Source organism: Cetorhinus maximus, chromosome 32 (genome assembly GCF_964194155.1).
Source record: "Cetorhinus maximus chromosome 32, sCetMax3.hap1.1, whole genome shotgun sequence".
In the NCBI taxonomy this organism is placed as follows: Eukaryota; Metazoa; Chordata; class Chondrichthyes; order Lamniformes; family Cetorhinidae; genus Cetorhinus; species Cetorhinus maximus.
Window position 1 is genome coordinate 4,243,219 of NC_135910.1, and position 27,726 is coordinate 4,270,944.

Here is a 27,726-nt window from a genome sequence, read left to right on the forward strand (position 1 = left end):
TCCCCCACTTTTTTTTCCCAATAAATTATATAGATTTTTCTTTTCCCACCTATTTCCATTATTTTTAAATGTATTTCCATCCATTGTTTTATCTCTACTTTTCAGCCTATTTCAATCCCTTCCCTTCACCCCACCCCCACTAGGGCTATCTGTACCTTGCTTGTCCTGCGTTCTACCCATAATTAGCACATTCCTTAGATAATATCACCACCTTCAACACTTCTTTGTCCTTTTGTCTATGACATCTTTTGGTTATCTCCACCTATCACTGGCCCTCTACCCAGCTCTACTTGTCCCACCCCCCCTTTAAACCAGCTTATATTTCACCTCTTTGCTATTTTCCCTTAGTTCTGTTGAAGAGTCATACGGACTCGAAACGTTAACCTCTCCACAGATGCTGCCAGACCTGCGTTTTTCCAGGTATTTTTATTTTCCCTAGTTAACTTGTTGGTGCTATAGTAACTGATCTCAACTGATGGCTGAAATATTAGTTTTGCCACAATGACCTAGGGATAGGGAAAGGAAATGTCAGCCAGAGTCTCCCTCCTTTGTTGCTCGTTGTGGAGGGAGCCATTATCAGGCATTATCAGCCCCATATTGTCTATCAGTGCTCACCACTTAGGATGATACATAATGAGTGGCAACTTGGCTGAAGTTAATATTTGTGTAATCACATCTGGGTCAATCTTGAGCAAGAAAAAAATTTAAATGATTTTATTTTTTAAAAATGTCTTCCATTTCAAGATCACACATAGTATAAGCTGAAAATCTTCTTCACTCAACACAGAGATTTGCTCTGTTGCATCGTTTCTCAGTCTGCAGCAGATTCTAATCCCTTTTTGGTAGACATAATTGACCCATCCCCACCCCCTTTCCGATCCCCCTTTTCCAATAATTTATATAGATTTTTCTTTTCCCACCTATTTCCATTATTTTAAAATGTATTTCCATCCATTGTTTTATCTCTACCTTTTAGCCTATTTCGATCCCTTCCCCCTACCCCACCCCCACTAGGGCTATCGGTACCTTGCTCGTCCTGCTTTCTACCCTTAATGTCACCTATTAGGACATTCCTTAGATAATATCACCACCGTCAACACCTCTTTGTCCTTTTGTCTATGACATCTTTTGGCTATCTCCACCTATCACTGGCCCTCTATCCAGCTCTACCTGTCCCACCCCTCCCCCTTAAACCAGGTTATATTTCACCTCTTTTCTATTTTTCCTTAGTTCTGTTGAAGAGTCATACGGACTCGAAACGTTAAATGTGTTCCTCTCCGCAGATGCTGCCAGACCTGCTGAGTTTTTCCAGGTACTTTTATTTTTGTTTTGGATTTCCAGTATCCGCAGTTTTTTGCTTTTATCTTGTGACATAGTTCTATTGGTTAAAACAAGTTAGTTGGATTTCTATTTAAATCTTAACCTAACCAGGTCGCAACAGCGGATAATTTTTTTCAGTAATGTTGGTTGAGGAATAAATATTGGCCAGAACAGAGGGGAAAAGTTGCCTGCTCTTCTTCCAATAGGGCAACAGCATCTTTTATGTCTACTGGAGAGAACAGACAGGGTCTTGGTTTAACATCTCATCCAAAGACGACATCTTTTGACAGCACAGCACACCTTATTCGAGTGTTGGCCTGGATTGTGTGCTCAACTTTCTGACTCAAAAGTGAGAGTTCGATGCATTGAGCCATGACTGACGCCCACACAAGCTCGAGGACAATTTATATGTCTGTGTGTTAAGATGAAAAAGAGAGTTGCCAACCGAACAAATATTGGACCCAGTCATGTGTAAATTTTGCAAAAAATTTAATGGTTTTGGCAAGGTGTCCAGGCAACACACTTTTGCAACAAATAGTGGCATATGTTTATGATGGTGGAAATTGTTTCAAGACATTCAGTTACTTATTATTTGCATTACGCAAGCGCACCAGGTCACACATGAGCACATTATTTACAAGATACTATCAAATAGCCAAATTACTACATAGAAGCAAAAAACTGCGGATGCTGGAAATCCAAAACAAAAATAAAAATACCTGGAAAAACTCAGCAGGTCTGGCAGCGTCTGCGGAGAGGAACACAGTTAACGTTTCGAGTCCGTATGACTCTTCAACAGAACTAAGTAAAAATAGAAAAGAGGTGACATATAAGCTGGTTTAAGGGGGAGGGGACAGGTAGAGCTGGATATAGGGCCAGTGATAGGTGGAGATAGCCAAAAGATGTCATAGACAAAAGGGCAAAGAGGTGTTGAAGGTGGTGATATTATATAAGGAATGTTCGAATGGGTGACATTAAGGGTAGCAAGCAGGACGAGCAAGGTACAGATAGCCCTAGTGGGGGTGGGGTGGGGTGAAGGGAAGGGATCGAAATAGGCTAAAAGGTAGAGATAAAACAATGGATGGAAATACATTTTAAAATAATGGAAATAGGTGGGAAAAGAAAAATCTATATAAATTAATGGGAAAAAAGTGGGGGGATCGGAAAGGGGGTGGGGATGGAGGAGAGAGTTCATGGTCTAAAATTGTTGAACTCGATATTCAGTCCTGAAGGCTGTAAAGTGCCTAGTCGGAAGATGAGGTGCTGTTCCTCCAGTTTGCATTGAGCATCACTGGAACAAGGCAGCAGGCCAAGGACGGACATGTGGGCATGAGAGCAGGGTGGAGTGTTGAAATGGCAAGCGACAGGGAGGTCTGGATCGTGCTTGCGGACAGACTGAAGGTGTTCCGCAAAGCGGTCACCCAGTCTGCGTTTGGTCTTTCCAATGTAGAGGAAACCGCATTGGGAGCAACGAATGCAGTAGACTAAATTGAGGGAAGTGCAAGTGAAAGTAAAGGGGCAGGTGTTGCACCTTCTGTGGTTGCATGTGAAGGTGCCGTGGGAGGGGGTTGAGGTGTAGGGGGTGATGGAGGAGTGGACCAGGGTGTCCTGGAGGGAACGATCCCTGTGGAATGCCGCCGGGGTGGGGGTGAAGGGAAGATGTGTTTGGTGGTGGCATCATGCTGGAGTTGGCAGAAATGGCAGAGGATGATCCTTTAAATGCGGAGGCTGGTGGGGTGATAAGTGAGGACAAGGGGGATCCTATCATGGTTCTGGGAGGGAAAGGAAGGTGTGAGGGTTGATGCGCGGGAGATGGGCCGGACACGGTTGAGGGCCCTGTCAACCACCGTGGGTGGAAAACCTCAGTTAAGGAAGAAGGAAGACATGTCAGAGGAACTGTTTTTGAAAGTGGTATCATCAGAACAGATGCGACAGAGACAAAGGAACTGAGAGAATGGGATGGAGTCCTTACAGGAAGCGGGATGTAAGGAGCTATAGTCGAGGTAGCTGTGGGAGTCGGTAGGCTTGTAATGAATATTGGTGGACAGTCTATCACCAGAAATTGAGACAGAGAGGTCAAGGAAGGGAAGGGGAGTGTCAGAGATGGACCATGTGAAAATTATGGAGGGGTGGAAATTGGAAGCAAAATTAATAAATTTTTCTAGGTCCAGACGAGAGCATGAAGCAGCACCGAAGCAATCATCGATGTACCGGAGAAAGAGTTGTGGGAGGGGGCCGGAGTAGGACTGGAACAAGGAATGTTCCACATACCCCATAAAGAGACAGGCATAACTGGGGCCCATGCGGGTACCCATAGCCACACCTTTTATTTGGAGGAAGTGAGAGGGATTTAAGGAGAAATTGTTCAGTGTGAGAACAAGTTCAGCCAGATGGAGGAGAGTAGTGGTGGATGGGGATTGTTCGGGCCTCTGTTCGAGGAAGAAGCGGAGAGCCATCAGACCATCCCGGTGAGGGATGGAGGTGTAGAGGGATTGGACGCCAATGGTGAAGAGGAGGCAGTTGGGGGCAGGGAACTGGAAATTGTTGATATGATGTAGGGTGTCAGAGGAATCACGGATGTAGGTGGGAAGGGACTGGACAAGGGGAGAGAATATTGAGTCAAGATAGCAAGAAATGAGTTCCGTGGGGCAGGAACAGGCTGACACGATCGGTCTGCCGGGACAGTCCTGTTTGTGGATTTTGGGTAGGAGGTAGAAGCGGGCCGTCCGAGGTTGGGAGACTATCAGGTTGGAAGCTGTGGAAGGAAGGTGTCCAGAGGAGATGAGGTCAGTAACAGTCCTGGAAACAATGGTTTGATGTTCAGTGGTGGAGTCATGGTCCAGGGGGAGGTAGGAGGAAGTGTCTGTGAGTTGACGCTCAGCCTCTGTGAGGTAGAGGTCAGTGCGCCAGACAACAACAGCACCACCCTTGTCAGCGGGTTTGATGACAATGTCAGGGTTGGACCTGAGAGAACGGAGTGCAGCAAGTTCAGAGAGAGACAGGTTAGAGTGGGTGAGAGGAGCAGAGAAATTGAGACGACTAATGTCACGCCGACAGTTCTCAATGAGAAGATCAAGAGAAGGTAAGAATCCAGAGGGAGGGGTCCAGGTGGAGGGAGAATATTGGAGGCGGGTAAAAGGATCTGTTGAACGGGGAGAGAACTTCTGCCCAAAGAAGTGAGCACGGAGACGAAAGCGGTGGAAGAAGAGTTCAGCGTCGTGTCAAGCCCGAAATTCATTGAGATGAGGGCGTAAGGGTATGAAACTAAGTCCTTTGCTGAGCACTGAACGTTCAGCATCGGAGAAGGGAAGGTCAGGGGGTATGGTGAATACACGGCCAGGGCTGGGATTGGAAGACGGGATGGGGACAGAGGGACAGGCAGAGGTGGAGGGTCCTGGATGGGTGTGGACGTCCAATCCCTCTACACCTCCATCCCCCACCAGGATGGTCTGAGGGCTCTCCACTTCTTCCTCGAACAGAGGCCCGAACAATCCCCATCCACCACTACTTTCCTCCGTTCGGCTAAACTTGTTCTCATACTGAACAATTTCTCCTTAAACTCCTCTCACTTCCTCCAAATAAAAGTTGTGGCTATGGGTACCCGCATGGGCCCCAGTTATGCCTGTCTCTTTATGGGGTATGTGGAACATTCCTTGTTCCAGTCCTACTCCGGCCCCCTCCCACAACTCTTTCTCCGGTACATCGATGATTGCTTCGGTGCTGCTTCATGCTCTCGTCTGGACCTAGAAAAATTTATTAATTTTGCTTCCAATTTCCACCCCTCCATCATTTTCACATGGTCCATCTCTGACACTTCCCTTCCCTTCCTTGACCTCTCTGTCTCAATTTCTGGTGATAGACTGTCCACTAATATTCATTACAAGCTTATCGACTCCCACAGCTACCTCGACTACAGCTCCTCACAACCCGCTTCCTGTAAGGAATCCATCCCAATCTCTCAGTTCCTTCACCTCCGTCGCATCTGTTCTGATAATGCCACTTTCAAAAACAGTTCCTCTGACATGTCTTCCTTCTTCCTTAACCGAGGTTTTCCACCCACGGTGGTTGACAGGGCCCTCAACCGTGTCCGGCCCATCTCCCGTGCATCCACCCTCACATCTTCCTCTCCCTCCCAGAACCATGATAGGGTCCCCCTTGTCCTCACTTATTACCCCACCAGCCTCCGCATTCAAAGGATCATCCTCTGCCATTTCCGCCAACTCCAGCATGATGCCACCACCAAACACATCTTCCCTTCAGCCCCCGGCGGCATTCCACAGGGATCGTTCCCTCCAGGACACCCTGGTCCACTCCTCCATCACCTCCTACAACTCAACCCCCTCCCACGGCACCTTCCCATGCAACCACAGAAGATGCAACACCTGCCCCTTTACTTCCCCTCTCCTCACATTCCAAGGGCCCAAACACTTCTTTCAAGTGAAGCAGCATTTCACTTGCACTTCCCTCAATTTAGTCTACTGCATTCGTTGCTCCCAATGCGGTTTCCTCTACACTGGAGTGACCAAACGCAGACTGGGTGACCACTTTGTAGAACACCTTCGGTCTGTCCGCAAGCATGACCCAGACCTCCCTGTCGCTTGCCATTTCAACACTCCGCCCTGCTCTCATGCCCACATGTCCGTCCTTGGCCTGCTGCATTGTTCCAGTGAAGCTCAACACAAACTGGAGGAACAGCACCTCATCTTCCAACTAGGCACTTTACAGCCTTCAGGACTGAATATCGAGTTCAACAATTTTAGATCATTAACTCTCTCGTCCATTCACAGCCCCTTTCCAATCCCCCCCCTTTTTTTCCCAATAATTTATATAGATTTTTCTTTTCCCACCTATATCCATTATTTTTAAATGTATTTCCATCCATTGTTTTATCTCTACCTTTTAGCCTATTTCGATCCCTTCCCTTCACCCCATCCCACCCCCACTAGGGCTATCTGTACCTTGCTTGTCCTGCTTTCTACCCTAAATTAGCACATTCCTTAGATAATATCACCACCTTCAACACCTCTTTGCCCTTTTGTCTATGACATCTTTTGGTTATCTCCACCTATCACTGGCCCTCTATCCAGCTCTACCTGTCTCCCCCCCCCACCCCCCCCCCCACCTTATATTTCACCTCTTTTCTATTTTTACTTAGTTCTGTTGAAGAGTCATACGGACTCGAAACGTTAACTGTGTTCCTCTCCGCAGATGCTGCCAGACCTGCTGAGTTTTTCCAGGTATTTTTATTTTTGTTTCAAATTACTACGTAATTTCGAATACAGGGACTTACAGAAAAATTGTACATTTTGCAAATGTGTGAAATTAGGCTGCAACATGATACGAGTGAAGCTATTTTACGTACTTTGGTAATTATCAAAATCAATAATAAGTTAAATCTTTGATAAAAATGTACAATTTTTCTAAGTCCTTTTATTTAGAATTAGATGGTAATTTGGTTATTTCATAGCATTTTGGAAACAATTTCCTTTGTGCATTGGTAACCTTCTACACTTAAATGGTGCAAATTAAATTTCTTGATTTCTTGTAAATTAATTTCTACTGTCGTAAACATATGCCACCATTCAAGGATTTTGAAAAAACATTCGCATGTAGGAACTGACACTTGTGAAAAGCAAATCTTAAAGCTCTGCATCCTCTCAAAAAAACTGACTTTTGCTACTATTAAAATACGCATTACAGGACAGACCCCTTCAAAACTATTCTGATGAAGAGTCATACGGACTCGAAACATTAACTGTATTCCTCTCCGCAGATGCTGTCAGACCTGCTGAGTTTTTCCAGCTGTTTTTGTTCCCTTCAAAATTATTGCCTGGTTATGCCGGTATGGGTGCTTGCCCCTAAGATTAGAATAAACACTTTAAGAGGGGAAAGTCCAGCTTAGGATCCAGGCATTTAAAAAAGCCAAAGAATAGTTGAATGATTTTTCCAGTGATAGCTGAGTGATACAGACAAGGGAAGTCCCAGGTTCAATCCCTGGTCTGTGTTAAATCAGCTGATCTCAATTGGGTGGCAGTAGGGATGATACAAATGACTTCACCATCCCAAGGTAAGAAAGGGATACTTGGTTACAGCTCCTGATTGCTATCCAACAACCTTTGCTTGTAGTCGGCATGTATGGTTGTGCGTTTGACTGCAATACTTCCATGGTCAATCAGCTGACATGCAACATGAGTCAAACATGAATACAGATCACCTTGACGAGGACGACTAACCTGTATGAACTTCTAAAAAGGATGAAGAAAGTCCGTTCAAAGCAGCCCCGAGGTACGTCACAACAGTACCAACAGGCACGGCGTGGGACACTAGGGTAATGACCACAGTAAGGCTAACTACAGAGAAACTGGACACTCTCCCAGTGGGAGGAGGGGAAAATCAACAGCCAAGACCACAAGGGGCGCTCCTCTATACCTCTTGGCAATCTAATTGAGAGCAACATGTTGCATGACCTCTCAACAGGGAAGAGTTATAAGGAGACCAGAAAGAGACAACAAGTGAAACAGAAACAAAAATTGCTGGAAAAACTCAGCAGGTCTGACAGCATCTATGGAGAGAAAAAGTGTTAACGTTTCGAGACCTGCTGAGTTTTTCCAGCAATTTTTGTTTTTGGTTCAGATTTCCAGCATCCACAGTGTTTTGCTTTTATACTAAACAAGTGACTTGTGTTTGGAGTGACACAAGTGATTAATAACAGCAAGGTGAGCATCAGTGATCGTCCACGTAGAAAACTGACAAAATATATCAATATTATAGAAAAGAACTTGCTCACTATTGCATTATACCAGCACTGTGATCATTTTACATATAGGCATAAACTTAGGAACTCTCACCTGTGCTAACAGCTCTTGTCTTTTTTTAAATGCTTCAATTGGATCATCTTCTAAAGCATAGTTCTCCAGTACAGTTCTGATATCTTCAACTCCACTCATTGCAATTGCTGCAATGCAATATACATAGGAAAGTGAGGCAGGGCTGGTACATTTTTGGCATGACCACTCAGAAATACATTAAAATGTCACGTTAGCTATTGAAAGCAAGTTTGAAATCCAACATGGAACTAGAATGTTTTACCACAGCATTCATAAAACTGGCTCCAAGAGGTCATCTGATAGTTCATTGGGTAAATGCACACAGTTTGGGTGATAGACTGTGAGATCTAACAAAGTCACAGTTTGACCGGCGTTCATACAATTAGTCTGAACTGCGACAGCAGGGGCAACTACAATTGGCCTCAGGGAGGTGGAAAAATCAGCCAGGTTAGCTCTCTCAATCCAATGATCCTTGCTATATGAACTTCAGATTGGGCTGTGATAATCTCCCGGGTCATGTTGATTTAGGTCATGCATGGTTCTAAGCTCATGCATGAAGAATGCCTACTTGGTCAAGGCGCAAAAGACTGGTTATGGGTCCATACGTTTCAGTGTCTTCAGAAGAAAGGAGAATTATGATTGTAGGGGGAGGAGGAGAAGACTGGCTCAGTTTAAGTTTGCACTCCTGCCTGTGCTGAATTAGCTGATAGCAAGCAATAAACACAAGCCATGGAGAAAGTGGAGTGAACCCTTGGAACAACACCTGGAATCTTTCTCCTTCTTCTCCTCTTCTGGTGAATGCTGGGGCTACTGCTCGAGGACATCGTCCAAGTAACAGCTAGTTTCAAATCTGCATTCGTCAAGGTAAGGGATCAGGCTTATCTGCCTGGGATGACAGCTGAGGGACAACGTGGGAGAAGGGAAGAGAAATGAAAGAACAAACTTGAATTTGTATAGTGCCTTTGTTCCCAGTACATCCTAAAGTACTATTACAATCAATAATTACATTTGAACTGTAGTCACTGCTGTTGTGCAGGCAAACAAAGCAGCCAACTTGCACACAGCAAGGCCCCACAAACAGCAAAGGAAATCGATGACCAGATAATCTGGGGGTGTTGAAGGTGGACTTGGGGGTGTTGAAGGTGGAATGTTGGCCAGGGCTCTGGGAGAATTCCCTAGAGTTCTTCCTAGAGATCTGTTACATTTCTCCACAAACAGGCAGTTGCCACCTATGTTTAACATTAAAAGGTTAAACTTTTTTTTTTAAATACAGTGAAACTTCGAAGTTACAACATCTTCAGGAATGGCACCAGGTGTCCTTTTATTTCCAGGTGTTCCTACTTTCAAAATGATCATTGCAGGCACTGCAACACCAAACAACCAAGAAGAACGAACCAGAATTATAATCAGCACTTAATCACCTGTGACAAGGCTTAGAATCCTCATCCCACACACCAACTCTCTTTACATAACAGGCTAAATTCCTGTTGAATTTAAAACTGCTCTCACTTTGGATAGCAATGGCCTATTCTCAGTTCTACTTACAAGCATTAGGGCAGTCACAAGAAGAAAAAAAGGGAGTAAATGTTTTGGTGTAATGAAGCTGCCAAAGACAAATTTTTGAAATAATTGGGAATATCTGGGCAGGAATAGACACATGTTACGTTGAGTGAAGGGGTCAAAGTACAGATTTTTGGTTGAGCTGCAGAGCCCCTGACTCATAGGCACCACTCTGTAAAGCAGCAGAAAGGCAGAGACTTGGAACAGTTATACACCCGCTGGCCCAAAGCCAAAACTCCTCAAAGGTGGCGAATTCATTATTGGAGGGAACGACGATGGTAGCAGGGTCAGGGTGATAGAGGAGCAGCCAGCAGCTGCCGCACACGGTACTAGGGCGGGAAAGGACAGCCCCCCCTCTCGCTGTTCACACCTGCTTTTCTTGATTCAGCAGACAGGTAAGCTCAGTGCATGCCACACCAGGGAACAGTGGGGTCGTGGAAGCAGCAGCTTTTGTGGATTGTAGGGAGGGGGGGGTGGCATTTAAATAAGCGGGATAGATTTCCACAGGTCAGAGTAAGTTTGTTACCTCACATCCAGAGCAGCAGAGAAGCCCCTCTATCCCTAGCATAGTGCATGCAAGCACCCAGTCCCGGAGATAGGGCAATTTCTCTGTTGCTATGGATTCTGGGTAAAGAGGTCTCCATTCCACATAAGCCATTTCTTTCACAAAACCTGTTGCTGTTTGCGCTCACCTGGGTGTCTTGCATTTTAAGTTGCAAAAGGACTTGGTACATTGAAGGCTGACTGTAGTTCATCATGATTTGCCGGTGTCCGTGATTTCAGAATGCCTCAAGATGCATATTTCATCATGCAAGTTATTCGGCTCTCTCACTAAGTGCCTCTTTTTTTTAGGGGGGGGGGGGGGGGGAGTGTCTGTTTATACAGGTTTCACTGCTCCCATTCAGTTCTGTGGAACTCTGTTCTGCTCATTATTTTGAACAAGTTTTTTTTTTAAACCACTTCTTTAAATTGGATACCAGATACCAATTTAATCCAACTGAAAGCGGAATCCAACATCAATAATGTACCTTTCCTGCATAAAACTTTAAAGAAAAGCATCACCTATCCAATGCCAATTAAAGCTGCAACTATCAAAGATTTTTTTTTAAAAAAAATTTCACCACATACAGGATCTTGGTGTGTAAAGGCTCCACAGGTGCTGGCCAGCTTTCCAATATTTCAGTTAAGCAGCCATCTTTCTAACATAAGCCAATACGTTAAATATCAACAAGCTATATGAGGAGGCTCAGCCCAATCCTGTACTCCCCCAGTGTCAGCACAAGCACAGTGAAGGGCTAACAGAGATAGTTAACCTGCTTTGTTCTTCTGCTCCCTATTCTCATGGGATTCAGGCCAATTGTAACATCTCGATAACAGCACAGATGGGGAAAGTGAACCCAGGACCTTCTGACCTACATGGCTCAGCACTGCGTTATGCGGAACTTTGGTTTAACTTATGGCACACGACCCCTCTGAATCAGGAGTTAAGTTCAACCCACACTCCAGTACTTGAGAACAAAAATCTGGGCTGGAACTTCAGTACTGAGGGAGTGTGGCACTGTCTTCCTGGCGAGCTCTTAAACCAAGGCCTGCTCAAGTGCAGTACTGAGGGAGTGTGGCACTGTCTTCCTGGCGAGCTCTTAAACCAAGGCCCGCTCAGGTGATTGTAAAAGATTCCAAGACTTGACGAGGAGAGTTCCCCTGTTATCTTGGCCAGCATTTATCCCTCAACCAAGACCAAATGAACTGGTTATTTACCTCGATGTTGTTTCTGGAATGTTATTGCTGCTGTGTTTGCCTGTACAATAACAGCAAGACACTTTACTGTCTGCTGTCTGAAAGTTGCACCAAGATCACAAACTGTCGACAGATGAGCCTGCCCTCAAAGAAACATCACTGAGGCCACTGACAGCGTCAGAGTGAAACTTTAGATTACTCTCCTACTAATTAAATAACATTGAGGTGACATTTACATCTCCACTAGAGGGACTACTTTAAGAAAGTATTTCAGTGGGAAATCACTCCATCTGATGTGTTTAAGCCACACAGAGTAGGGAGGTTCGAGGTTCGAGTCCTTCTTCCAGATCTCAGTCAATTATGCTTTTGATTTGACCACCAAGAGGCAATGCAACAGCAGGTTGCTAATTTTCTCCTGCCGACTCGACACTTAGTTATAAGCAACATCCTTGAGGTTTGGGCAACTGCAGAGCAGGCAACTAAATCCACACCTGTTCCACTCTTAAAACTCTGACTCTGGGGTCCAATCGTGCTGTATCACCACAACAAATAGCAATTCATTTCAGTCCTTGCTGCCACATTCTTTTCAGTTGATATCTGAACATAGGCACCCTCAGACACGAAGTTAATCATGGAGGGGATGGGGTGATGGGGGACGTGCAGATGCTCTCAGTTAGGAAAGCAAAATCAGGCCTCTTCCAATTCAATGACATGTGGGAGGATGTGTGCGCCTGGTTACTGGGAGTCTCGCAAGTGAGGTGGGCTTTGCATCCTCAAAACCTATTATCTTCCTGTGAGGAAATGTTTGCTTTCTGTCCAGTTTCTCAATTCAGTCAAAGGCACATAACTTTCAAGCCGGCCCTCGTGTGTGAAAACACATCTTGCCACTTCTCAAAAAACAGGTACTGCTTTGCCTCCAAAGCCTCTCCTGCCCTTTTACCTTTTTTTCCCTAGACAGAGTGTCTCATTCATATTACAGTAATCATGACCTCTTTTCATCACAAAGTAGAATGGGCAACAAGAGGGAACAATGCACAGACATTGTGAACACAATCTTAAAGCTATTATGAATTTGGTTTACCTGTCAGGCTAGGGCCTTCTGATATCAGGAAAGATCCAAACGTGTCAGCAATGGGGAAAGCACAGTACTGCCCAAATCACTAATTGAACAGGTTAGTCTGCCCACAGCATCCTCCAGACACCCCACAGGTATCCTCTACACAGCAGATAAGCACTAGTGCCTATTTAGTTCTGACACTTCCAGCGAGAAGCATCTTAAGAAAGGCTGCCTGTACTGGGTTTTTCACACACAAAGGCCACCGGGTAATTCGCATTACAGGGTTTTCTCCGATGGTACTCTTCCCACTGGAGGCGATAGTCTGATAGAAAGAGGCATAAAGGTCTCTCGCTAAGGCTCCTTGATGTTAAATTTAATGCTAATGAGAGAACCACATAATTTAGCCCAGCAGAATGCAATTTTAAACACACACCGGATCCTCTTCAAACCGTCAATGTCACAGCTTCTCTTTAGCCTCTCTGACCTTCTTACTCTAGTTCATTCAAAGGAACAACAAATATTTAACTCGTTCATAACTAAAGGGGCCATTTGGCATTGTTCCCACCGTGGACCTTGGTCCTAGAGAGATGCCAGATGGCATCACTGCAGCTGCTTGCAGCGACATGATCTATAGCAAGTGGCATCACAATGGCAGTGCGTGGTGAATGAGTTAATCTACATCAATAGTGAAAAGGGGAGGAAAAAAATACATTAATAAAACACAAAGGCCAAATAACCAGATTGTCATAATTGACCCAAAGGTCCTGAGCACATATGCCTCCTTGCAGCTTTCCTATGATTAACTGTTAAGGTACCAGTTGCAGTATTTGTTATGCAAACTTGAAGAGGTTGTGTTTGTTCAACTAGAGAAGCTGTTGGAGTGGGGGGGGGGTGCGTGGTTTGTGGCGGGCGGGGAGAGACAGGGGACAGAGGGTGGTTTAAGTTCGGGCTCAAGGAAAATGACCTAACTATCCAGCCAATTTGACTAAGTGTCACAACACCTTCGAGGGAACCTCGCTCATGAGAATCCGTGGAATAAACCACATTGCCTACCAGCTGGCAGACGGGAGCTTACTTTTCAGGAATGCTGCAAGTTCATACAAGGTTCGGTCATCAGAATTTCCATCCCATTTCTTTAGTGCAATACCATTGAAGGGCTGGAGGCTGAAAGCTTCCTTTTTACAGTCCACGATAATAACTTTGGAAGGGTCCCTGTTCAGACACGACACGTCCTACAAGTGGAGAAGGAAAGAAATTATGAAAATTCAACACAATTCGTATTCAAAGTGTGGCTCAGCAAAGACAGTGGTGTACCAAGCAAGGAAGTCCCGCATTTGATTCTCAGTCTAAGCTTTCAGGCAATGTCAATGTACGTTATGTGAAGACAAGGTCAGACTTGGCTGTGCTGCACCATTGATGGAGGATGTTAATTTGGGGTGAGGGAGGAGCTGAAGCACGAATAGTAACTGTGGAAAAGTACTGTAGCACCAGTCAACCCTTCAGGAGGAGAAACTGGAACAATTCCTTTTCTGAGCTGAGTTAATTGATCTCAGCAGTTGGGCACTAGCACATGACAAAGTGCACCCCACCTCCCCAGGTTGGGGGAAGAGAGGGGGGTGGGGGGAAATCAGCCAGCATATGTGCTCCTTGCAGTTACTCAGTGAATCCTCTTTAAATGCATGCGTGGGTGTTGAATGAGGCCAGAATTGGACTTGGTTGTAAATAATGTGCAACATTGTCTAGGTCTATTGAGGAAGGATGGTCACTTTGGGTAAGGGAGTCATGCACAGGGGAGCCAAGGGCACCCAAAGTCTAAAGCAGCCAGGAAAAGAGGGAACGGAAGGTGAGAGAAGTTAGTAATGAGGGAAAGTTGATAAGAATTGGAAAGAAAATCTAAAACAAAGTCAGGGTGAATATCATATTAATAAAAAACATTAATATTAAATAGACTGCCGTTACCATCTGCAGATATAGGATTGCCAGATTCTTTAATCTAATTATCGTAAACCCATCTGCTCTCAAACAAAGTACATCAGTCATTGTTTGACCAGAAACAAATACTAATAAAGCTGTTATATGTCACCCTGTCATTGGTGGAACCTCCTAATTAATTACAATTAAATCTACAGTCACTCCATAAAAACTTGTAGTTTATTAGAGGAGCAGTTTGACATCTTGCAGAGAAATCTGTCGAAGGTTAGCATGTTTCCACTTTGCAGACATCTGATATTAAACTAGAACATTACTAAGTTGAACGAAGGCAAAACTTCAAAGGGTGTGAAAATAATACCAGATTTCTATAGTAACATTTCAATGGCATAAGAAGAAACAAATAGGCTTACAGCTGCTGTCATTTTGTGAATATACTAATAGCTCTCCAGGTTGCGTGTTGATATATAATCTTGAAAATAAGAAATGTGTACACCTGAGCTTTATATACCCCGAAGACGTGAGGTTTGATCCCAGGTCAGTGTTGAGTAAGCTAATCTAAACAAGGATGACTGTAGGGGTGAATGCATCATTGCATCCCAACTGCATAATCAACGTCCCCTCTTGATCCCCAAAACTGGTTTCTGTCTCACCCACAACACAGCCTGCCCTGGCCATGTCTACCAACTATACTTTGGCTGCAACTATGGCATGGCATTTCTCATCATCTTTCTTAACCTCTTAGTGCCCTTTAAGAACATATGGAGCAGACCAAACGGTTCCTTGATCCTGCTCTGACATTCAATAAGCTCATGGCGACTCTTCAACCACAACTTCATTTTCCTGTCCAATTCTCATATCCCTCAAGAGGTCTCAGCCTTAAATGTGGAATAGTGAATTCCAAAGATCCACAAACCTCTGAGTGAAGAAATTTCTCATCTCAGTCCTAAATGGCAACCCTTACCCTGAGACAATGCCTCCTAGTTTCAGATTCTCCAGCCCAGGGGGAAAAGCCTCTCAGCATCTACCCTGTCAAGCCATCTCAGAATCTTACATGTTTCAATGACATCACCACTCATTCTTCTACACTCAAGGGTTTAGGTGCATTCTACAAAATCTCTTCTCATAGGACAACCTTCTCATTTCAAAAATCAATCCAGTGAACCATTGTTGTGTTCCCTACAAAGGGAGTTTAACCCACCTTAGAAAAGACCACCAAAACTATACATGGGAATCCAGGTGCGGTCTCACCAAAGCCCTGTAACAATTGTAGGAAGGCTTCCTTACTCTTGCACTCCAACTTTGTTGCAATAAAGGTCAACATGCCATTTGCCTCAAGATAAAAGCAAAATGCTGTAGATGCTGGAAATATGAAATAAAAACAAAAAATGCTGGAAAAACTCAGCAGGTCTGACAGCATCTATGGAGAGAGAAACAGAGTTAACATTTCGAGTCCGTATGACTCTTCCTCAGAGCTGAAGAAGTCATACTGTCAGACCTGCTGAGTTTTTCCAGCATTTTCTGTTTTTATGCTATTTGCTGTCCAAATTTCTTGCTGCACCTGCATATTAACTTTGTGATTTGTGTATATGGGCACCCAAAGCCCTCTGGATACCAACATTTAATTGTTGCTCACCATTTAAAAGATACTGTTTTTCTATTCTTCCCACCAAAGTGAATAGCCTCACATTTCTCCACATTATGCTTCATCTGCCACCTTCTTGCCCACTCACTTAACCTGTCTATATCTCTTGCAGACATTTTTTGTGTTCTCCGCACAGTTTACTTTTCCATCTAGCTTTGTATCGTCAGCAAGCTTGGGTAAATTTCACTCAGTTCCTTCATCAAAGTCACTGATATAGATAATAAATAACTGACCATCGCAGCATCAAGACCTGCCTACCTGAAAATTATCCAATTACTTCTGTTCTATTTTCTATCCTTCAACCAATCCTATAGCCATGTTAGTATATCATCCCCAATCCCATGAGTCTTTATCTTGTGCAACAACTATTCCATGCCTTCTCCATGGTTCACCAAAGTGACACTGCTGTTTCATGGTACAATTTCTAGCTCTCCCAAAGTACCCAGCACATTTCCTGCTAACATCTCCTTAACCGTGCCCAATATGGTCACCTCCACTATGCCCCAAGAATCTGTCCTTGGCTCTCATTCTATTCTTCATGCCTCTTCAGAAATCCTCCATGGGGTACCACATGCTGTCTTGGACTTTGAGCCATAGCTGCTTATGGGAATCTGACACTGTCTGTAACTTCCATATAACTGTTGACACCCATAAGTATTATGGGGATCTCACTTCCTTATCCTTGTCCACTCTATTCGTTGTCTGAAGTTGAGGATTGAAAATTCAATCCTGACTGTGCTTGCCCCTAACTTGAAACATCGTTACTTGGGCTTTGTCCATATCGAGAAGCATCACCAGTCTGTTTGTAGCCACCATCATGCAACATGCCATTGAGTAATTGGGAACAAACGTGTCAAGAACTTAAGAGAGGGTGCAGATGAGATTTACTGGAATGGTACCAGGGATGAGGGACTTTGATTATGTTGAAAAGCTGAGGTTGTTCCCTTTAGAACGGAGAAAACTAAGCAGAGATTTGATAGAAGTATCCAAAGTCGCAGGGGAAGAAGGATCAGGAATCAGAGGATGCAGATTTAAGATAATTGGCAAAAGAACCAGAGTTGACATAGGGAAACATTTTTTATGCAGAGAGTTGTGACGATCTGGAATATGCTTTGTGAAATAGCAGTGTAAGCAGATTCAATACCAAATTTCAAAAGCAAATTGGATAAATTCCTGAAGGGAAAAGCATTTACAGGATTCTGGGTAAAGAGTAAGAGCGGGAATTAACTGAATAACTCTATCAGGCATGATGGGCCAAATGGTCTCCCTGCTGTGATATTTTAAGGCTCTATGATCTCCAACCAGAATCTCACTATGATGCTGTTTGCCATGATATTTATTCAGCCTAATTTTCTCCCATCTCTTCTGAAGGCGATGGGTTTTTTTCTGTGGGACAGTTCCATTGGCACCTTGCCCAACTGGCCATTCTTCCTACGGAGCCTAGACAACAAGTTTCAGCAGGCTCTACGAGGCTAATCACAGGGAAGCCCAACCCTATTCTCATCCAAAATTCACCAGTTTCTGCAGGGGTCAGTGGCTAGTGATTGGAGTGGAAATCCGGCTGGTGTTTCCCTTCTCTAGCCCAGGAGCTGACCCAGCCAAGGTCAACTAAGCCAGCACATGCCAGGAAATTGAATCATGCCATCCTGGGCTACAGAACGGAGGAGAGCAGCCAAGTTTCTCATTCCCGGTGCTCATGGAATAATAAAGCTGGGAAAGTGTGCTCACCTGTGGCCAGACATAGAACAAGGGCAGGTCAGCCTGTTGATACTCAATGTCTAAGCTCACACATGAAGAATGGCCACTCAGGCGAGGCAGCAGTTACCAAAGGTACAGTACCAAGCATTGGTCATTACCTCCAGGACAGAAGTGGAGGAGGAGGAGGAGATGGGAGGGTGGAGTGGGGGGGGGGAAATGAGAGAACGAAAGAAAATCAAACTTAACCAACATTCTATGCTTTGGATCCTGGCCACCTCAAATTGCTCCATAAAACCAACTTAATCAAAAAGGATCACCACAGTTTTGTTTTAAAAAGAAAATCTGCCAGCCTTTTTTACCGGACTGTTAAATTTGCTTTGCAGAATTCAATTAGAATTAATTTTATGGAAATATCCTTCCGTCAAATACTTTCAACTTCACTTCAAATTTATTTGCATAAGCTTCCTATAAACATACAGCAAATCTCTCCAGACAGCAAGGGAGCCACATTGACAATCTCTGGTCCAAATTGAATTAACTGACCTCAAGAATGTGGCAATGGAGGCACTAAACTTGACTGCATAACTGGGTTACAGGAAAGAACATCAGCCAAAATGCCTGCACCTAAATACAACTGCATGCCTCCTGCTAAAAGTGCACTGCATGACTAAATGCATCTGACTAGGCTGTGATGATCCATATTGTTGAGTAATCTGCCAAGATTTGCCATAAAGCCTTATACAAGAACAATCACCATTTGGGTGAGGCTCTGGAAGACAATTAACATCTATTGAATCACACACCCCCAGTAAAGAGTCAATAAAGTTATGAGAGGAAGGGAAAAGCATTGACGCTAGTGTTGCCAATTGTGATTAAATGTATTCTTGGAGGTTTCATTACATGAGCTTCCCCACACCCCAGCCATTCGCCGGCTAACAGATCCATCCTTGTGACGTACTGCCTTTCTACGCCAATTGGAAAGTAAAATGACTCATTATCCAACTGAATGATGTTTGACTGTCAGCCAAACAGATTCTTCCCCCACCCCCCATTTTCAATATTGTTATATCGGTTAAAGAGAAATATCCAAAGAAAATGACAGGAAAAAAAAAAAAAAATTCTTAATGCCCCGATGATTTTTCTCCAGGCTTGTGCACAGTATCCTGGAGATTGATCTTCAATTCCTGGAGGTTCCACGCCAATCCTGGAGGGCTGGCAATCCTAACTGATGCAGAACACTGCATGGAAAAGAACTGTTCAACAGCATCCCGACTTATTGTTTCAACTCTCTTCTGTGGCTCTTACTCCATGGTGGACATGGTGAATGTGCTGCGACAACTTTCACAATACATCACTCCTTTGCTACACTGATTCCAGAAAAAGCCTGGGGAAGCAGGCAGCTAGCGCCCCAGCCTTCAGTTACCAGTTGGGAGATCCAGAGTAGTGCTCTCAAGGACCCTCCATCTCTCCTGTGACTCTATCACACTCCTGTTCTCTGCCGTTCTTTCCCATGCTCCCTCCTCACCTTCAAAAATACATCCACAGAACCTACTACTTGACCATGACTTTGGTCACCTCTTCTAACTCTTCCTCACAGCCGTCTGTATTGTTACCATCCCAGATGCTGTTAATACCGGACAAGTCAGATTCCAGAGCGAAACCTGGCTTGATAGATCCTAACCGTGGGGGAAAGTTACTGAACAAATTCACAGCAGTCTGCTAATGAACTTTTAATACAAAGAATAAAATATTTATGGAAACAAGGAAAGTGAACTATACTACACCAGACAAAAAAGTTGGAAAGATCGCAATACAAACACAAGACGACGGTGCTCCCACTATTCCTTTACACCAACAATATCTTCACAGACACATAAACCAATGAAGAGTTACCACCAGCTTGACACAAAAGCTTCTTGCTAGGGACTGGCACAGTTACAAACGGTTTTATTCCTGTAAATTCTTGAGCATTCACTTGATGCTTCTCACCCAACTCATATCTCTTCCTGAGGCACCCAAAAACCGCACTCTAAACTCACTGTTTCTTCAGCTGCAAAGTAAACAAATGTGTTCCCTAAACTCTTCCCTAAAGTCTTCCAGTAGCACTTCCGCTAAACCGGTCACATTACTGAGTCCTATAACTGATAATTCAGGTGACTACTGTCCCACTAGCCTTGTAATTTTTCTTCTCTGAGAGCTCAAAATTCCTGTCATCTCTCTCTGACACACACACACACCGAACACTCCCTCTCAGTTCCTGTCTTTTCGGTGTCTGTGTCACTGAATCACTGTAGCTAGGTAACAGGACTTTTCTATTTTGTGTTTTGCTTTTAGAATCAGTGAACTTTCAACCCTTACTTCAGGATTTGTAAGACCTCATTAGAAATATATACATAGAAACAAACCCAAAAGGCCTGAAACCTTTTAGTGTTAAATCTACCCAGACACCAAGGTCCATAAGCAAAGCCTAAGTGAAGCTGAAAACGTTTTTACTTTTCTTAACACACAAACATATGTATAAATTCAACTTAAAATTACACATTTTCATGACAGTATCCCATCTAGCACTTCATCCTAGTGAGCATCTTCATACGTGATCCTAAATACAGAGTGCTGGCAGGCAATTTAACCAGGGAGACAGTCAAGTCCTATTCAGTCCTCTTCTGAAGATCGCACACAAGTTCTTGCTACAAGGAGCTCCCTCAACGATCAAGAGTGGAAACCTTGGCTGGCTGGCTGCCTCTCTCATTTTCACGTGGAGGTGATTTATGGCACCCGGATCGATAATGAACCTGCGGCTTAGTACCTTCTAGAACGTTCTCAAGACTGCACTGACTCGCAAATTATTCCCCAGGTTGTAACTTTCATAAATCTGGAACCTTCGACTTTACAGGAAACCATTGGTTAATTTGATTGAAAAAATCTACTGTCCTAAAAACAAAGTGAAATTAGCCAGTACAGTGGAATAGAAGCACCTGACCAGTGGGTCAGGAAGCGATAGGGTACGAATCTCAACATGTGGTAGGTTTATGTTCTGTCCACAGTTGTCAGGGCAAGGAGCCAAAAAAAGCACGAAGGGAGAGGGAAAGCCCTCGCGATCCAATTCCAGCTGGTAACTGAAGGTCAGGTACCTAGCTGTCTGCAGCTTTTTTAATTTATTCATTCATGGGACGTGGGCATCGCTGGCTAGGCCAGCATTTATTGCCCATTCTTAGTTGCCCTTGAGAAGGTGGTGGTGAGCTGCCTTCTTGAACCATTGCAGTCCATGTGTTGTAGGAACACCCACAGTGCTGTTTGGAAGGGAGTTCCAGGATTTTGACCCACTTTGCTCAGACTCTAGTTCTGTAAACGGCATAAAAAAGGGAGATTTTTTTTCCAAAGCTGTGCGAATACCCTTTCGCAGTGCCTATCAGAAAGAGTTTATAGAGCCATTTGTAAAAGTTATTCCCCCATCAAATCATTCTCATTTGCCTCATGATACTGAACAAGCTGTAAAAGAGGTTAATAAGGATAGATGTTAAAGAAAGAGCCTGTCACTTTACATTACACAGTTTATGAAGAAACATTTTGATTAAATTATCCTAATTCCAGATTACATTAGACATAATTTAAGAATGCACTAGAGATGATTGAATTATTCTAGTTAGGGGTGCCCAAAAATGACACGGTATAGCTCTTTGCCAGATAACATTAATAATAATACATTATCGCATGAATACACTTGTGGTTATAACAAATATGAAAAATCAACCTTCAAACATAAGACTTTTGAAAAAGGAAGGTATCACCCAGTTTAAACAAAAAAACAAAGGCAAATTGGAGGCAAAACAAAATCTTCATCAAAATGTAAATTGCTGTGCACATCTCTGGAATCTGTCATTTCCTGACCCATGTTGTATCGTTGCACAATAGTTGCGTACATAGTCTGTTAGATTGGGTTTCAATGCAGAAGCTTCTTGTTTGAAGTTTCCATTGGTGCAGGTTGACTTCTGACAGTGCCAAAAAAAAAAGTGACAGATTGCCCATGGCCAGATGCTGCACAGCGAAGGCAGCAGAGCAGCATTTTGTCAGGCGGCAGATGGGCGATGGGCTGTTTGGAAGACACCGGCGCCTTACCCTGGGTCTAATGAGCGGCTTCTGCAGATAGATAAGTTAACTGCTGTGATTTATGAATACCACCAACTTTGCTGAAATTATGCAGTGCAAGGGGATTGCACAAGGCACATTCTGTAAGTGGTTGAGGACTACAATATATAAATATCCATTTTTGTATCTGAAGAGCAAGGTGATGACTTATTTCAACTAATTGGACTGTGCTAACGCTTAGATTCACAAATGCTCTCCAATGACAACCAAATGTGTTGCAGGCTCATACTGAGATAGAGTTCCAGGTGTTACTACCCTGCAGTCGATCACCCAGGTGTGCATTTTACAATTGCAGGCCTAAACAGTAAACCTTGACAAGCTAGTCGCACATTGGAGCCATTACAGCTAAACTGGATCTTCACTTTACCTGACATAAACACATACGCACTTCCCAATGTAGCTCACTGGATATTGGACACAAGCAGGGACCATAGAGTCTGAGGGCACAAGCCTAACTGTAGCCCCTATTAATAAAGCCTAGGATGTTGTATGCTTCATTAATGGTTCTCTCCTGCCACCTTCAATGACTTATACACATAAATCCCTGGTCCCTCTGCTCTTGCACCTCCCTTTAGAATTATACCCTCTATTTAATATTGCCTCTCCTTGTTCTTCCTACCAAATTGAATTATTTCACACTTCTCTGCATTAAACTTCATCTGCCTTTTGGCCACTCTTTCCACTAGCCTATCCACGTCCTCTTGAAGTCTATCACTATCCTCCTCCCTGTTCACAATACTTCCAAGTTTTGAGTCATGCACAAATTTTGAAATTGTATACCCAAATCTAGGTCATTAATAAATATCAGGAAAAGCAAGGGTCCTAACACCGACCCCTGGAGAAACAAATATATACCTTCCTCCAGTCTGAAAAGCACTATTCATCACTACTGTTTTCTGTTACTCAGCCAATTTCATATCCATGCTGCTACTATCCCTTTTATTCCACAGACTCTTTTAACTTTGCTGACAAGTCTGTCATGTGGCACTTCATCAAATGTCTTTTGGAAGTGTATGTAAACCGCATCACATCCTTGCTTACCTCATCAAAAAGCTCATGCAGGACAGTTAAACACAGCTTGCTCTTAACAAATCCTTGCTGGCTTTCCTTAATGAATTTACATTTGTTCAAGTGACTGTTAATGTTGCTCCAAATTATTGTTTCTGAAACCTTTCTCACCCCTGAAGCTAAAGTGACTGACCAGTAATTGCTGGGTTTATATTTACACCCTTTTTTGAACAAGGGTGTAACATTTGCTGTTCTCCAGTCCTCCAACACCACCCCTGCATCTAAGGAGAATTATAGACTTAGACGTTTACAGCAAAGAAGGAGGCTATTTAGCGCATCGTGTCTGCGCCTGAAGATTATGGTCAGAACCTCCAAAATTTCCACGCTTACTTTCCCTTAATATCCTAAACTCATCTGGACCTGGTGACTTAGCAGCTTTAAGTACAGCCAGCCCATCAAATACCTCCTCCTTTCTTAATTTTTAGCCCATCCAGCCTCTCAACTGCTTCCTCTTTCATCATGACTCGGACAACATCTTCTTCCTTGGTAAGGGCAGAAGCAAAGTACTCATTCAGTACCTCAGACATTCCCGTGCCTCCGTGCACAAATTTGCTTTTTGGTTGCTAATCCACCCACTCCTCCTTTTATCACTCTAATTACTATTTATATGCCTATAGAATACTTTTTGGATTTCCTTTTATGCTAGCTGCCAGTCTCTTCTCATACTTTATCTTTGCTTCTCTTATTTGTTTTTTCATTTTTCTTCTGAACTGTCTATATTCTGCCTGGTTCTCGGTTCTGTTATCAACCTGACATCTGTCATATGCTTCCTATCTCTGCTTCACCTTACCCTCTATCATTTTCATCATCCAGAGAGCTCTGGATTTGTTTTCCCTACCTTTTTCCCTTGTGGGAATGTACCTCGAATGTACCCAAACTCTCTCTCTTTATAGGCAGCTCATTGTACTGTTACAGTTTTGCCTGCCAATCTTTGACTCCAATTTACCTGGGCCAGGTCCATTCTCATCCCAATGAAATTGGCCCTCCCCCAATTAATTATTTTTACTCTGGATTACTCTTTGCCCTTTTCCATTGCTAACCAAAACCTTATGATGCTATGGTCAATGTTCCCTAAATGTTCCCCTACTGACACCTAATTCACTTGACCCATCTCACTCCCCAGGCCAGATGCAGCAATGCCTCCTTGCTCATTGGACTGGCAACATACTGATGTAGAAAATTCTCCTGGACACATCTTAGAAACTCTTGCTCCTCTCTGCCCTTTACACTATTAATTACCCTAATATAGACTGGGACAGTAAAGTCCCCCATTTCAATTACTCTATAATTCTTGTATATCTCTGTAACTTCCTTGCAACTTCGCTCCTCTATATCTTTCACACTAGTTGGTTGCCTATAGAATACACCGAGCAATGTAATGGTACCTCTGTCATTTCTTAGCTCTAACGAAATAGATTCTGGCCTCAGCTCCTCTGGGACAGCGCTTCAATGTTCTCCTCAATCAATACTGCCACCCCTCCCACTTTTCTTCCTAACCAACTTTCTTGAACACCTTGCATCCAGGAATATTTAGTACCTAGTCTTGCCCTTTTTTGAGTGAGGTCTCCATTATCACCACATCATAATTATTTCTATGTGGTTATCTGCACCTACAGCTCACCAACCTTACCACACTCTGCGCCTTCACATGTATGCAAGACGAACATATTTTAGACCTTATTACATTCTCTATTAACCTGACCCTAATGCCTTACTATTTCCTACTCTAATGCTGTGTCTTTCCCAATTCTCTGTGCACCATGGTTTTTCTCTCTAATAAGGCCTCCTGCTGGTTTATCATCTCAATCAAAAGATGGCATTTCTGAGAGTGCAGGACTCCCTCGGTACTGCAGTAGGAGTGTCAGCCTAGGTTTTATACTTATGTCTCTGTAGTGGGACTTGAATCCATGATCTTTTGACATAGAAGTGAGAGTGCTATCCATTGAGCGACAGCTAAGACAGCAAGATAAGGGACAACCTTAAAAAGGCAAGGTGAACGTGCAAATTTTTTAAATGTGTCAGTAAAGGTCACCTGTTCAACCATAGAAAATAGGAAGATCTACTCCAATGAGTTGAAAATCTGTTCTGCCTCCAGGCAGAGCCTGAAAGCAGGTTCAGTTGTCTGTTACTGCAATGCACACCATCACAGTGCTCGCTCTGAGAAATAACTTCACATGAAGCTAGTCTGGTCTGATCATAGATGTTTTAGACAAACTGGAAATGAAAACCATAAATCGACTGAGAGCTCCAATGGTGGTGTAATAGCTGTGTAGTATTGCTGAATAAAGAGACATGTCTAAGCTTTTCGTCTTGCACTCATCAGGACATTCGCAAGAATACCAATATAAGGGAAGACAACAATTTATACTGTATGTGAAAAGAGTGATGGTTGGTTGACAAGTAGCAGTGCCATGGGGAATGCACTAATTGATGGTGATTAACAGTTAACAAGCATTGTTTGAAATTAAAACCAGGCAGCTTGACCCTGATATTCCTCAGGGCAATGCCTTGACCAGAGTCGGCCAATGGCTGAACAGGCGAAGCTAGCTGTTTCACACCGCTACTATGCAGTAGCAACAGGAGTGGCATTCACCACTAACAAGATGCTGCCATCAAGCCAAAAAGATGTTCTGCCTATCACACAAATGAGTAATGCAGTATAATGAATTTCAGTGCCAGTGTGATGCTAGGTACGTAGGCCGTACGTCCCAAAGACTGGCGGATCGTATCAAACAGCATGTCCCAGCCGCTATTCTCAACGGGCAGGGTACAGACCGTACCCAACTAGCTTGTGTTTGCAAAACTCAAAATGCAGTGTCCAATGTTAGATGTGATTCCATGATTGGGCAACATTTGTTGAATAATCCTCAACGTGCTAAGAATTACGCTGGCAACCAATGTAAGATTGTCAGTTGGGTTCACAGTGTGGCACATTTGCTTGTACTGAAAGCTACATATATTAATACATAGAACCCTGCTCGTTGCAGACAAAAAGACATGTACACACATTGCGCCTGTTTCAGCTAAACAAAATAAGTGACAGCCATTCGCTGACTCATTCCTCAGGGCAATGTCTTGATCTATCAGGGTCAAGCTGCCCAGTTTAAATTTCAAACAATGTTTGGCAGTTAACTATCAGTCACCATCAATGGTGCATTCTCCACGGTAATGTCACTTGGTCAACCAATCAGCACTCTCTTCACATACAGTATAAATTGTTGTCTTGCGAGTGTCCTGATGAGTGCAAGATGAAAAGCTTAGACATGTTTCTTTTTCCAGCATTATTTAAGTTCTATACTATCAAGCAGTGTGGTACTCAAGAATGCAGGAAGGATCAGAGGGTTAATTTGAATGCTGAGTTTTCTTGATATATGTTAATAAACTAGGCTTGGTGTACAGGGCACAATTTCAAAATTTGTTCATGACACAAAGTTTTGAAGTATTGTGAACTGTAAGAAGGGTAGTTATAAACTTCAGCAGACATAGACGGATTGGCGGACAAGTGGTAGATGAAATTTAATGCAGAGAAGTGTGAAGTAATTTAATTTGGTAGGAGGAATGTGGAAAGACAATATAAATGGTACAATTCTAAAGGAGGCGCAGAAGTAGAGGGACCTGGGGGTTTATATACATTAATCACTAAAGGTGGCAGGGCAGGTTAAGAAAGCAACTAAAAGCATACAAGAACATAAGAAATAGGAGCAGTAGTAGGCCATTCAGCCCCTCGAGCCCACTCCACCATTCAATGATATCATGACTGATAATCTATTTCAACACCATTGTCCTGCACTATCCCCATATCCCTCGGTATTTTTAATATGTAGAAATCTATCAATCTCAGTCTTGGACATACTCAATGACTACCCACAGTCGTCTGGGGGCAGAGAATTCCAAAGGTTCACCACCCTCTGAGTGAAGAAATTCCTCCTCATCTCAGTCTTAAATGACCTGCCCCTTACTCTGAGACTGTGTGCCCTGGTTCTAGACACCCTGCCTCCCCCCACTCCAACCAGGGGAAACATCCTTCCTGCATCTACCCTGTTGATCCCTGTAAGAATTTTGTATGTTTGAATGAGATCACCTTTCATTCTCCTAAACTCCAGAGAATATATGGGATCCCTGGCTTCATAAATAGCAGCAAACAGTACAAAAGCCAAGGAAGTTATGATAAACCTGCATAAAACACTGGTTCAGCCTTCACTGGTGTACTGTGTCCCATTATGGGCACCACACTTTAGGAAGGATGTGAGGGCATTAGAGAGGCAGTGGAAAAGGTTCACGAGAATGGTTCCATGGGTGAAGAACTTCAGTTACATGGATAGATTGGAGAAGCTGCTGCTGTACTCCTTGGTTAAGAGGAGATTTGTTAGAGGTGTTCAAAACCATGAGAGACCTAGATAGAGTAGATAGAGAAGAAACCCTTCCCATTGGCAGAAGGATCGAGAACCAGAGGACACCGCATTAAGGTGACTGGAAGCTATGGCGACATGAAGATAAACTTTTTATGCAGGATCTGGAATGCGCTGCCTGAGAGTGTAGTGAAGGCAGATTCAATCAAGGCCTGCAAGAGAGACTTGGATAATTATCTCAAGAGAACAAAGCTGCAGGACTATGGGGAAATGGGTGGGGGAGTGGAACTAGCCGAGCTGTTCTTGTGGACACAATGGGCTGAATGGCCTCCTTCTGTGCTGTAACCATTCTGTGACTCCATGAATTAGTTGATCTCACTTGGGGGCAAT

The 27,726-nt window shown here is 43.6% G+C and overlaps 1 protein-coding gene across 3 annotated transcripts in view; it reads right to left on the minus strand.

Annotated features, from left to right (window-relative positions):
• Positions 1-27,726, minus strand: part of timm50 (translocase of inner mitochondrial membrane 50 homolog (S. cerevisiae)) — a 147,969-nt gene that overhangs the window by 18,763 nt on the left and 101,480 nt on the right. For all 3 annotated transcript variants that reach the window (XM_078533405.1, XM_078533406.1, XM_078533407.1), the window contains exons 8-9: positions 13,577-13,733; positions 8,169-8,275 (exon numbers count right to left, since the gene is read on the minus strand). In XM_078533405.1, coding sequence (XP_078389531.1) covers positions 8,169-8,275; positions 13,577-13,733 — 264 coding nt within the window. The remainder of the gene's footprint in view (positions 1-8,168; positions 8,276-13,576; positions 13,734-27,726) is intronic.